Source organism: Dipodomys merriami, unplaced genomic scaffold (assembly GCF_024711535.1).
Source record: "Dipodomys merriami isolate MVZ:Mamm:240054 unplaced genomic scaffold, mDipMer1.0.p SCAF_34, whole genome shotgun sequence".
NCBI classification, from domain to species: Eukaryota; Metazoa; Chordata; class Mammalia; order Rodentia; family Heteromyidae; genus Dipodomys; species Dipodomys merriami.
In genome coordinates this window covers 16,764,243-16,776,517 of record NW_027204937.1, presented here as the reverse complement: position 1 = coordinate 16,776,517, position 12,275 = coordinate 16,764,243, and the positions used below count along the sequence as shown (strand labels likewise).

Sequence of the window (12,275 nt, the reverse complement as noted above, 5' to 3'; positions counted from 1 at the left end):
GAGCAAAAGAGCTTAGGGACAGCACCCAGACCACGACCCACGACCAACTCCACTCCCACCAAAAAAAAAAAGTCTCATTTTTCTTTATCTTGTAGGAAACTAGTAATAAAATTCTTTAGATTGCCTTGATTTTTATATTTTGACTACAAATATTATAGTGTATATAGGCCATGTGCAAGTGGTGATAGGTAAAAATATCATTGGAGCTGATTTGAGGGGTTTTCACCAGGTTATTTGGGACTCAAGGTTTTATGTAGTGATTCAACACTTCTCTTTAACTCCCACTAGAAACTCCAAGATCAAATTGCTTCCCAGACAGTTAGTTAAAACAGTTCTGTTGATGTGTGGAACTGTTTATAGGCCTCAGACACTAGAAGTTGGCTCCAAACCTTTTCCCATTACATCATTACTAACCAATGTAATTACATCAGAGTGAAAATCTGCTTTAAAGATTGTACTTCCCTTTTCTCCTTCCATTTCTTTTGAAGAAAAAAAGAAAGAAAATTAGAGACTAAGACAATCCCAGACAGAACAGTCAAGAGTGAATCAAACATTCTCAGTCTAAACATGTTTCTTAGCCCTCATTCCATTACAGATGAAGAGTGATCTGCCAGGCATGCATATGTACATAGAGCCTGGAAGGTTACACATTTGATCATTTGACATTTAGTTTTGGTACTTGCAGTACCTCAGAATTAGTTCTAAATGACTTACACAAATCTCTGCTAGCAGCCTGTCACTGGCATATTAAGCCTTTTATTTTATTTTATTTTTTTGTTGGTCGTGGGGCTTGAACTCTGGGCCTGGGCGCTGTCCCTCAGCTCTTCAGCTCAAGGCGAGCGCTCTACCACTTGAGCTACAGCGCCACTTCCGGTTTTCTGGTGGTTTATTGGAGATAGGAGTCTCACGGTCTCTCCTGCCCTGGCTGGCTTTGAACCGCGATCCTCAGATCTCAGCCTCCTGAGTAGCTAGGATTACAGGCGTGAGCCACCAGCGCCCGGCTAAGCCTTTTAAATAATTTCCTAGAATAGGAATTCTTAGATCACTTAAGTTTCTTATACATTGTGTTTAGCTAAACTGGTTCTCACATATTTTTATTTTTGGCCAGGTAAACAAAGCCTTTTGGAGTTTGTTGTTGTTGTTTTTTACTTTTTAACCTTCCCTCTAATTATAGTCTTTTAAAGACATTACAATATTAGCTAATGTGGGGATCTGTTTTGATCTTGCCTCCTTCATCACAAAGCTGTTGGCCAATTGCAAGTTCTGACCCTCTTGTCATGATCTTAAGTTTACTACTTCCCCATTGTTTTTAGCTACCTTTAAACCTCTTTTTATTTTTTCCTTTTGTGTTAGTATTGGGTCTTGGACTCCGGACCTTTTGCTCTTGCTTATTAGTTTTTTAGCTCAAGGGTGACACTGCCACTTGAGCCATTCTTTCACTTACAGCTTTTTGCTGGTTAATTGGAGATAAGAGTCTTTCAGATTTGTCTTCTAAACCTTGACTGTCAGATCTCAGCCTCTGGAATAGCTAGGATTACAGCTAGTGCCTAGTCTGTCTTTTAAACTTCTAATTGTTGGTGTGCTGTGTGTGGGTTCAGACTAGGAAAGAATTTGGAAAGTGTGCAGTTTCAGTTTAGATACTTCAATCAGTAGGGATCCTTTGTGTGTTGAAAACTATAGAATGGAGTATGAGAACTCATATATAACTTGAAAAGGCTTTGGAGAAAATGACATTGAAAATTATGGACCAGCTGGTTACTTGTGGCTAGTACTATAATCCTAGCTATTCAGAAGGCCTGAGACCTGGAGGATCATGGTTCACAGCTATCCTGGATAGAAAAGGCCACAAGATTCCATCTCCATTTCACCAGCACAATGCTAGTCTTGGAGGCATGGTTCAAATGGTAGAGTGCCAACTATGAGCAAGCAAGGAAGAGTGAGAGCATGAGCTCCTGAGTTTAAACCCTGGTACTGGCATGAAGGAAGAAAGAAAAGAGGGAGGGAGGAAAAAAAGGATGGAAGGACAGGTGGACTTTTTCTACCTTTACAGGAAGTGAAATTATATTAGGACTTGAAAAAAAACTTTTGATTTTGTAGTTGGAGCTCCCTGATAGTCTGGTTGAAGCTGGGTTGAAGGGAAAATTTTCCTCTAAATGATTTGTAGAGATTTAAATATGTACCAAAAAGCTCTTGGGCACAATTATATACCTTATCAGGCTAAAAAAAACTGAACAGATTAGAGAAAATATCCATGAAGAAATCAACTAACTTAGACAAAAGATGTGACTTTATTCCTTCCCTTCTTCTCTCCCTTCTTCTCCCTTGCTAGGCAGGGTCTCTAACACTGGAGCTACAGCCCTAGCTCTTTTTGCTTCAGTTATTTTTTTGAGTAGAGTCTTGCATTTTTCCCACTCTAAACCTCTTATTTATGTCTCACTTGTAGGTGGGATGACAGGTACATGCCATCACTTGCAGCTTTATTGGTTAAGATGGTGTCTCAGGGTTGGTCTCAAACTCTGAATCCCTACTGCCTGAATAGCTGAGATTACAGGCATGGGGTACCATGCCTGGCTATGACTTTATTCTAACATATGTCATGTCTTTGTGTGTTTTTAGTTGTCGAAATGTCCACAGAAGGAGGGTTTGGTGGCACTAGTAGCAGTGATGCCCAGCAAAGCCTTCAGTCCTTCTGGCCTCGGGTCATGGAAGAAATCCGGAACTTAACAGTGGTAAGGAAGTATGAAAAACAATAGCTAAAGACTTAAACCCTATTTTAGATGGTACTGAGGATTGAACGCAGGACCTTATGCTTGTGAGCCACTATATTAACTCATTCATTGCCTGCCCTGGGGCTTAAACTCAAGGACTAGGCACTGTACCTGAGTTTATTTTGCTCAAGGCTAACAATCTACCAGTTGAGTCACAGCACCACTTCTGGCTTTTTTTCTGTTTATGTGGTACTGAGGAATAGAACCCAAGGCTTCATGCATGCTAGGTAAGCACTCTACCACTAAGCCACATTCCCAGCCCTATTAACTCTTTTAATATTGATTATTTTCAGGATAGGGTCTTTATGCCTGGTTTAGCCTGGACTTTCATCCTCCTTTTTATGTTTCCCTGTTGCTGGGATGACAGCACAGACTACCATGCACAGCTGTTGGTCAAAGGGACTCTATTGAGCTTTTTTGCCTGGGCTGGCCTTTAGTTGAAACCCTCCTGATTGCTACATCCCAAGAAACTAGGGTTATAGGTTTGATCCATCTTGCCTAGCTCAAGGCTAAAACATTTTTAATTTCAAGCACATTTACAAAGGCATAGTATATAAGAAAATGAAAATATACAATTGACCTGAGGTAAGGTAGTAAGTGTCCTTTATAGTTAATGGCTTTCTATAGACATGTGAGTATATAGTAGATACTTTAATTTGAAAATAGTTTAATTCAAGGCATATCTATTCAAAACTGGGGGGAAAAAATGAAGATTTTACCCTTTAGACCTGTTAGGCCTAATTTAGTGGCCCTACCAGATTTCTGCAGCTTGGTGAAGACTTTTGGGATATTTATTATGACCCACGCACTCTTTGCAGGTGTTAATTTTTGTGTGTATATGTGTGCCATTCCTGGGACTTGAATTCAGGGCCTGGGCATTGCCTCTAGGCTTTTGTGCTCAAGGGTAGTGCTCTACCACTTTGAGCCACAGCATCATTTCTAGCTTTTTGATAGTTAATTGGAGCTAAGAGTCTCATGGGCTAGCTTTGAACCATGATCCTCAGATCTTAGCTTCCTAAGTAGCTAGGATCACAGGCATGAGCCATTGATGCAGGTGTTAAAAAGACAACTTGGCCAGGCACTGGTGGCTTACAACTATAATCCCAGCTACTCAGGAGGCTGAGATCTGAGGATCACTGTTCAAAGCCAGTCCAGGCAGGAAAATCTGTGAGGCTTATCTCCAATTAGCCACCAGAAAACTGGAAGTGGTACTGTGGCTGAAGTTGTAGAGTGTTTACCTTGAGCTGAAGAGCTCAGGGACAGTACCCAGGCCCAGAGTTCAAGCCCCATGACCAATTAAAAAAAAAAAAGCAAAACAAAAACCTGTTGTGGTGACAACTGCTTGGAAAGTGGAGGCAGGAAAATTGAAAGTTTGAGGCCATCCTGAGCTGTATAGCAAGACCCTGTCTAGAGGAGTAAGGAGAGAATAGAAGAAAGATAAGGAAAAGAGTTTCTCACCAGCAGCATAATTGACATTTTGGTCAGATAATTCACTGTTGTAAGGAGCTATCCTATGCCTTGTAGTATGTTTAGCAGCATCCTTAGTCTCTACTCTAGATACCAGTAACATCCTTCTCCAGTGTGACAAGTCAAAGTGTCTCCAGACATTGGCAAATGCCTCTTTGGACTAAAATCATCCTCTGTTGAGAACCACTGACTTAGAAAAATCAAAGATAACCCTGGCCTTTGGGGAGCTTATTACCTTGTTTTTATTAATTACAACCAGTTGTTTTGTAAGTATTTACTAAGTGGACACAGTGTTGAATCTTAAGGCAGTGAAGGCAAAGTGTTTTAGGATCATAAGAGGACATGACATAGTGCTTGTTTCTTTCTGGTTGAGTTAGGGAAGGCTTTACCTAAATGCAGCATGTTTGTTGGGTCTTCAAATATGAGTGAGCACTCACCAGATGGATGGGCTGGGAGAGTATATCTTACACAGCAAGAAAAGCATTATGATGACTTGGAAACCCAGAGGAAAGGGTCTTATGTTTAGGGGAACAGCACATTCAGGGTTGGGTTGGGAGTATAGTTGAGTATGAAAGTGGTAAAAGGAAGAGAGGCAGGTTAGAACTAGAATATTTTCAGAATACAATGTCGTGTCCTTGATGATGAATGTTTCCATATGGAGCAAGGAGCTCTGTATAATGAATATGTCATTCCTGCCTTGAAGGTATCAGTATACTCGTAGAGTAGATACTGGATTTCTTAGGTTAAATAACCTTTATCTTTTGATAAAGAAGAGCGGTGTATTCATTTTATTCAACACATATTTAATTTTCATCTACTTTAACTGTTCTGAATTCTGTGGATCCTGTAGTAAGTACACAAGACAGGCTAGATTATTGTATGCCTGAAAAAAATATTCTCATGAGATAGACAATGAATAACAAATGAAACAAAACAGTTTCTCACTGTGATAAATGCTCACTGACTTTTGGAGTAATTCATATTCTGGATGTACCCTGGTGGTATTTGTTTCCATGAAGTGTTTTTTAGCAGTTGACAGTAGCTTTTGTGAGAGTTACTATGTCTCTTCAGCAGTCTCAAAGTGGTAGTTATCTATAGTATGTTTTGTACTATCTCAGATAGAAAAGGGAATGAACAATGAAATTATAAAGTAAAAGAAATGGGGTCTTTTGCTCTTTTATTGGGGGATAATCTAAAGTAAAGCTTACTGAGTTTAGGTGCTTGGGTCAGCCTGGTGTAAAACTGGTTTTAGGTGCTGGTACCCCTCTGAGATATGATAAGATTGGCTAGTACAGTAAGTCTGTGCTTCAGTTTGAGCTCTGAAAAGTAAATCCAGGATTAGGCAGGTGTCCAGAGTCTCTGAAGATTTAAGGTCACGGGGCTGGGAAGGTGGCTCAGTGGTAGAGCGCTTGCCTTGCATGCCTGAGGCCCTGGGTTCGATTCCTCAGCACCACATAAGCAAAAAGAAAAAAGCTGGAAGTGGCGCTGTGGCTCAATGGTAGAGCACTAGCCTTGAGCTGAAGAGCTGAGGGACAGCGCCCAGGCCCAGAGTTCAGGCCCCACAACCAGACCCCCCCCCAAAAAAAAATTTGTGTGTGTGTGTGTGTGTGTGTGTGTGTGTGTGTGTGTGTGTGTGTGTGTGTGTGTGTGTGTGTGTGTGTGTGTGTGTGTGTTGACAACTTTGGATACTTCATATAAGTGAAATCATAGTCCTTTTGTGACTGGCGTATTTTACTTATTGTCTCCAAGGTTCATCTGTGTTGTAGATACATCAGTGTTCTCCTTTTAAGGCTGAATGATATCTCATATGTATTCACTATTTTGTTTGCTCATTCATCTGTCAGTAGATGACAGCTTGGGTTGCTTCAACCTATTTCCTTTCTTTTTGGTCGGTTGTGGGGCTTGAACTCTGGGCTTGGGCACTGTCCCTGCGCTCTTCAGCTCAAGGCAAGCGCTCTACTGCTTGAGCCACAGTGCCACTTCTGCCAACCTGTTTCCTTTTATGAATAGCTGCTATAAACATGGATATGAAAACATTTCTTTGAAACCATGGGCTTTGATATTATTTATTTTATTTTTTGTCAGTCGTGGGGCTTGAACTCCTGGGCTTTAGTGCTGTCCCTGAGCTCAAGACTAACGCTCTACCACTTGAGCCACAGCACCACTTCTAGTTTTCTGGTGGTTTATTGGAGATAAGAGTCTCATGGACTGGGCTGGCTTTGAACTGCAATCCTCAGATCTCAGCCTCTTGAGTAGCTAAGATTACAGATGTGAGCTACTAGCACCCAGCCGGGCTTTGATTTTTTAACCTGTTTTGTTTAGTTTTCAAGTTTGCTTGCCAGCAAAGAAGCTTGAGATGCTGATGGAAGTTTAGTACCTAGATATCCAGTCTATTTGAAATTTAAAGATGATTGATTATTTCAGGTTTTGTAGAGAAAGAAGCATGAAAGGGGAATTGTCTGTATCATTTCATCTCTTGATGATTTAACTAGAGTCTTCCTCCTGTATGGCACTGAAAAGTACTGCTACAATGTTAAGACATTACATGCTGAGAAGTTTGGTGGCATATATATATAGTAGATGCACAATAAATGTTTGATTATCTCCAATTAAAACACCAAAAAGTGGGGCTGTGGCTCAAGAGGTAGAATGCTAGCCTTGAGGTAAAAAGTTCAGGGATAATGATTAGGTCCTGAGTTCAAGCCCCAGGACCTGCACCCAAAAATAAGTAAAGTACAGCCTAAGACCCATTGACTTTTCCTTGATTCTCAACTCTTATTGAGTAAATTCTGATCTCTTAAATTTGTCAGTTTCGCACAGCAATTTTTATCTGTCTGTCTAGCTGGTCTTAGGGCTTATACTCAGGGCCTGGCACTGTACATGAGCCTCTGTGTGCTGAAAAGGCTAGTGCTCTACCACTTGACCACAGCACCAATTCCAGCCTTTTCTTTTTACATAGTACTGAGGAATCAAACCCAGGGCTGCATGCATGCTAGACAAGCACTCTACCACTAAGCCACATTTCCATTTGTTGGGCTTGGGGCTTGAACTCTGGGCCGTGGTGCTGTCCCTGAGCTCTTTAGTTCAAGGCTGGCACTCTACCACTTGAGCCACAGGGCCACTTCTGGTTTTCTGGTGGTTTATTGGAGATAAGAGTCTCACGGACTTTCCTACCAGGGCTGGCTTTGAATCGCGATCCTCAGATCTAGCTAGGATTACAGGTGTGAGCCACCAGCACCCAGTAGTTCTTTGATTGTAGTCAGGAACATGAGAATATTCTGAGAAGTAATCTGCTCTTTTACCTTACTGATATTATTCCTAAGAGGAGAAGAAAAAAAAGTCCCTGTGTTTCAGTTCTTTCTCTTAGATCAATTTGAAGAGTAGGAGTTTAATGCTTTTCACATCAGCATATTACTGAATTGAAAGCCAAGTGGTCCTTAGGTTTGTGCTCCCCACAAGCCTATAGTGAACCCTTACATGTGACTGCCTAGCTAAGATAGCATTCTAGATAGCTAGCTATTGCTAGCAATGGTGAATACTGCCATCAGCACCACCACCATGCACACCTAAGACCTACTTACTTCTCACACGCTATTTCTTGAGACCTCAAGCTTTGGAGATCTTGGAAAAGTTGCTCAGAAAAGAAAAGCTTTGGGTCTTGAAGCATTTTATAAATGTCTACCTCATTTTATATCTTTACAATATGGGGATGATTATGATATCTTTATCTGTGATAAAGGTTACTTTTGAAGAATAGTCTCACAGATTTTAAAAGTGATGTTTTATTTTCAAGTTGAGGAAGGAGGTCTTTTTTTTTTTTTTAATCAGTTTTGGAAATTAACAATGATACATACTGGCAAGAGAGCTAACTTACATGGTCTTAATCATGTGCAGTGTATTATCCTAGGAGACCTTCCAAAGGAGGAATAAACACCCTTGCCTTCTCTGGCATTTTGGGGTAGCATCATTATCTTGTGCAATGTTCCACACAAGAAGGAAGACTCTAGGGACTGATTCTATGATGAAAACATGTTTTAAAGTCCTTTCAGATATGGGTCCCAATATAGACTCCTCTGTCCTCTTGCTCCCTTATGCACTGAGGCCATAAGGCTTAAACTTTAACAAGCCCTGTTTTGAGGTCTCTGTTTCTGTGCTTGCTGTTTCCTCTGTCTGAATAACATTCTCAGCAACCTTTAGACACAGTTATATTTTTTTGTGCTGGTCCTCAGGGCCTGGACACTGTCCTTGAACTATTGTGCTCAAGGCTAGCACTCTACCACTTGAGCCACAACTCCACTTTTGCTTTTTGTTGGTTAATTGGAGATGAGTCTCAAGGACTTTCCTGCCCAGACTGTCTTTGAGCTGTGGTCCTCAGATCTCAGCCTCTTGACTAGCTAGGATTACAAACACTTAGTACTTTTGAACAGAAAAATTCATAGTTCTGCATGGCAGCCAACCAGCTTGTTGACTTGCATAGAGAAATTAGGTGTCTTGGCATGTATTTTATCCTCATTGTATTTCTTCCTTCTATAATCATAAAATAGATAATAGGAAGCTTGGTAATGTTTTTCTAGAATGCCTTCTTTGACATACTCGAGGTTTTCTGTGGTCTTAGAAAGAAAGTTAACTTCTGCTTGTTAATTTTATTAAATTTCAACTAATAGCTCCTTCTTTCATAACATGATAGTACAAATTGCTAGGTGATCATAGTGGATTTGATGAGTTACATTTCAGACCATTTAGAGAACAAATAGTTATTTAATACCTATTTATAGCAGGTTTCGCTGATATTAGTCTTTTCTTTATATCTTTTTCTCCATTACAGCTCTGAAATTCAAAATTTAATTCTAGAATTGCATCCATCTGTGGACATGTGCTTAAATATCAGTAGTAATAAAATAAATAATTGGGGGCTGGGAAGGTGGCTCAGTGGTAGAGTGCTTGCCTTGCATGCATGAGGCCCTGGGTTCGATTTCTCAGCACCACATAAGCAAAAAAAATAAAAGCCGGAAGTGGCGCTGTGGCTCAAGTGGTAGAGCGCTAGCCTTGAGCTGAAGAGCTGAGGGACAGTGCCCAAGCCCAGAGTTCAGGCCCCACGACCAGACCCAAAAATAAAATAAAATAAAGTAAATAATTGTAAGGAGGAGGGTGTTTAAATTGAGTAATGCTGGTCAAAAAACCCTTTTCTAAATCACATCCAGTGAAAGGTGTTTATTTTCCTTACCTTCAGTCCTATTTGTTAAGAAAAAAGTGGCAGGGCTGTTACCAAAAGACAACCAGTAAATTCACCTCAACCTTTCTCTATACCCTTTTACCCACATCCTGAAATAAAATTTGGAGACAAGGCTTTTCTTTGTTGATGTAACGAAAAAGAAGCCTCTCCCTAGTTTGTCTTGTCAGGTTGGGTAAAGATCAGAAAGGGCCAATATTGAACTAGCCGAAAAGAGCCAAAGGTCACTTTGCTACTGTCCCTTGCTCTTCTAGTTCCTGGCCTAGAGAATGCTTTGGAAGCAGAGATTTCATCTTAATCTTCATATTGCAGACCTCAAACTTTACTGTAAAAGAAAGAGAAGAAGAACTTGTCCCTGGAGCTTGTTTTTCTTCATTTAATCAGTCCCTCTCTTGTGCCATATTTCCTGAAAGGAGGGTCTTACCAGTCAGTGTTTACAACTGCCTGTGGTGCAGTGCCACCTGGCTGATCATCCTCCTTGCTCACATTCCTTTTGTTGCTGTTGCAGAAAGATTTCCGGGTACAGGAGCTCCCACTGGCTCGAATTAAGAAGATTATGAAACTGGATGAAGATGTGAAGGTGAATTGACACTTACTTGTTTACCCTTTATAATGAAGCTAAAATGATGCTAGGATAGTATTCATTTCTCAAGAGCTCAAAGTTTAATTACACAAAAATAAAAGCATTGTTATTGCCTGTAACTTTTGATTTTATTTCGTTTCTGTCTAAAACTAATATGTGAGCTGAAACTGAACAGTTTTAATTGTCATATGCTATTTCTCTGAAAATTAAAAGACATCCTGGGTTTTTTTTCAAGTACTTAGAAGATGCTGAGTTTCTTTTTGAAATCAAGTGGTATCCCCAGTTCTTTTCACTCTGTGCTATAAATGACGTTTCAGCATTTCAGTGCAGTTATCTTAGCACTATTATGCAAATTCTGTTTTATTTGTCTGAGCTGTAAGAAATTTTTGATGACCATATTGTACCTGTTCTGACCTTTGTCTTACAAGTTTGTTTTCAGTGAGTGAATTGTACTTGTGAGAGGGTTTTCTTATGACTGGCCATTTCTATATTTCCTGGAGTTTACTTCCATTACAACTTTCAGAGAAAGAACAGCTATTTCTTCATCTCTCAAAATTAATAATCTCATGCATTTGCAAATAAAGCTGACAGTTTATGGTGATTTCCCCCCTTTATTAGCTTCCTTCTTCACAGTATCCCCATAGGATAAAAAGTTTTAGCTGGGTGCCAGTGGCTCACTGTAATCCTAGCTACTCAATGAGAGGCTGAGATCTGAGGATCACGGTTCAAAGCCACCCCAGGCAGGAAAGGCTGTGAGACTCTCCAGTTAACTACCAGAAGACTGGAAACAGCCCTACCCTTGAGCAGAAAAAGCTCAGGGATAACGTCCAAGCCTGAGTTCAAGTTCCACAACCGACACAAAGCAAACAAACAACAAAGAATTCTTGGTTCCATTTTACAGATATGGAAGTAGACAAAAGGAGTGGACTAAGTTACCCTTATTAGGTAAAACGAGGTTCTTACTTCTCATTACCTGCTTCCTTAACTTGAAAGCTCTTTGTATGGGCCCTGTGACCAGGTTTTTCAGCCCTAGAAACAAACTCCAGGAGTTTTCACTTGTCAGAGCTGGCCGTTTTCTTCTAAAAGCCAAATTAAGAGACATGTGAATAATAGAGAAAGCTTTATTATGTGGCAGCCCAGAAAGACAGTAGTTCAGTACTTCTTCAGACATCTTCAGGGATATAAGATGAAACAGGTAACTGGGGACAGAGGCTGTTCTCATACCCTTTTAAACAGTTGAAACAGCCCAAAGTCACAGGTGTGATCATTTTCTCTGTCTTCCTCTCTGGAGGAGTTCCAGAGAAGTTGTTACCACTTTACTGTTTGAGGGGTACAAGAACAGGTCAGTCACTGTTACCTGATTGGTGGTCTGCAGCTTTTGAAACAGTTTTGCCTTTTGTCACATAATAAAAAGATGGCATGTCTGTGGGGCAGTGTGCCTTTGTCACAAGATGCTTATAAGCAAATCCTATCCTTTATGGAGGTGATTATAAAGTGATAGGAGAAGATAGCTTACATCAAAGGGCAGTATGCAAAGTAGAGATGGAGTCTGGGTGCCCAGCTTTTAGTTAATTCATAGCCCAGCAAAAGCAGCTTTTAACCTTTTATTCCCATACAGACCACCTCACCAAGAATTTAGAGCTTGAGAGCTTGAACTTGAAAGTTCAAGCAGCTTATGTTGTGTGAGCATTCACTATGTGCCAAGCCCTGAATGAGGTTCCTAAGTCAGGAAGTTCATTCTGTTTTTGTTTTGTTGCCAGTCCTGGGGTTTGAACTTAGCTTCTTTTTGCTCAAAGCTAGCACGCAACCACATGTGCCACAGTGCCACTTCTAGCTTTTTCTGCTTATGTAGTGTTGAGGAATCGAATTCAGGCTTCATGCATGCTAAGCAAACACGCTACTACTAAGCCATATTCCCAGTCCCTCTTTCTTTTTAGTGTGAGAAAAACAAGGCCCAGAGGTGACAGGTCTCAGATTTTTACCTAGACTCTTGGCTGTCAAGTTCGTTTTTCCTCACATTAACATAAACTGCCATGTACTGCCTCTGTGGCTGTGGTAAGTCACTTCTCCTAAACCCTAGTTTCTTTGAAAGTCTGTTATGAAAGAAAGTACCTTGCATAGGGCCTAGTGCAGGGTAGGTCCTAGATAATAAGCATTCTTTCTCAACAATACAGGTTTTGCCTGTATTTATTTTTCTCTTGGAGTTTCCAGAGGCTATTTCCTTCTT

General features: G+C 40.5%; 1 protein-coding gene across 4 annotated transcripts in view; it reads left to right on the top strand.

The window, feature by feature from the left end:
* Positions 1-12,275, top strand: part of LOC138803469 (nuclear transcription factor Y subunit gamma) — a 79,802-nt gene that overhangs the window by 46,343 nt on the left and 21,184 nt on the right. For all 4 annotated transcript variants that reach the window (XM_069987542.1, XM_069987543.1, XM_069987540.1 and 1 more), the window contains exons 2-3: positions 2,617-2,729; positions 9,974-10,045. In XM_069987542.1, coding sequence (XP_069843643.1) covers positions 2,625-2,729; positions 9,974-10,045 — 177 coding nt within the window. In that variant the 5' untranslated portion in view covers positions 2,617-2,624. The remainder of the gene's footprint in view (positions 1-2,616; positions 2,730-9,973; positions 10,046-12,275) is intronic.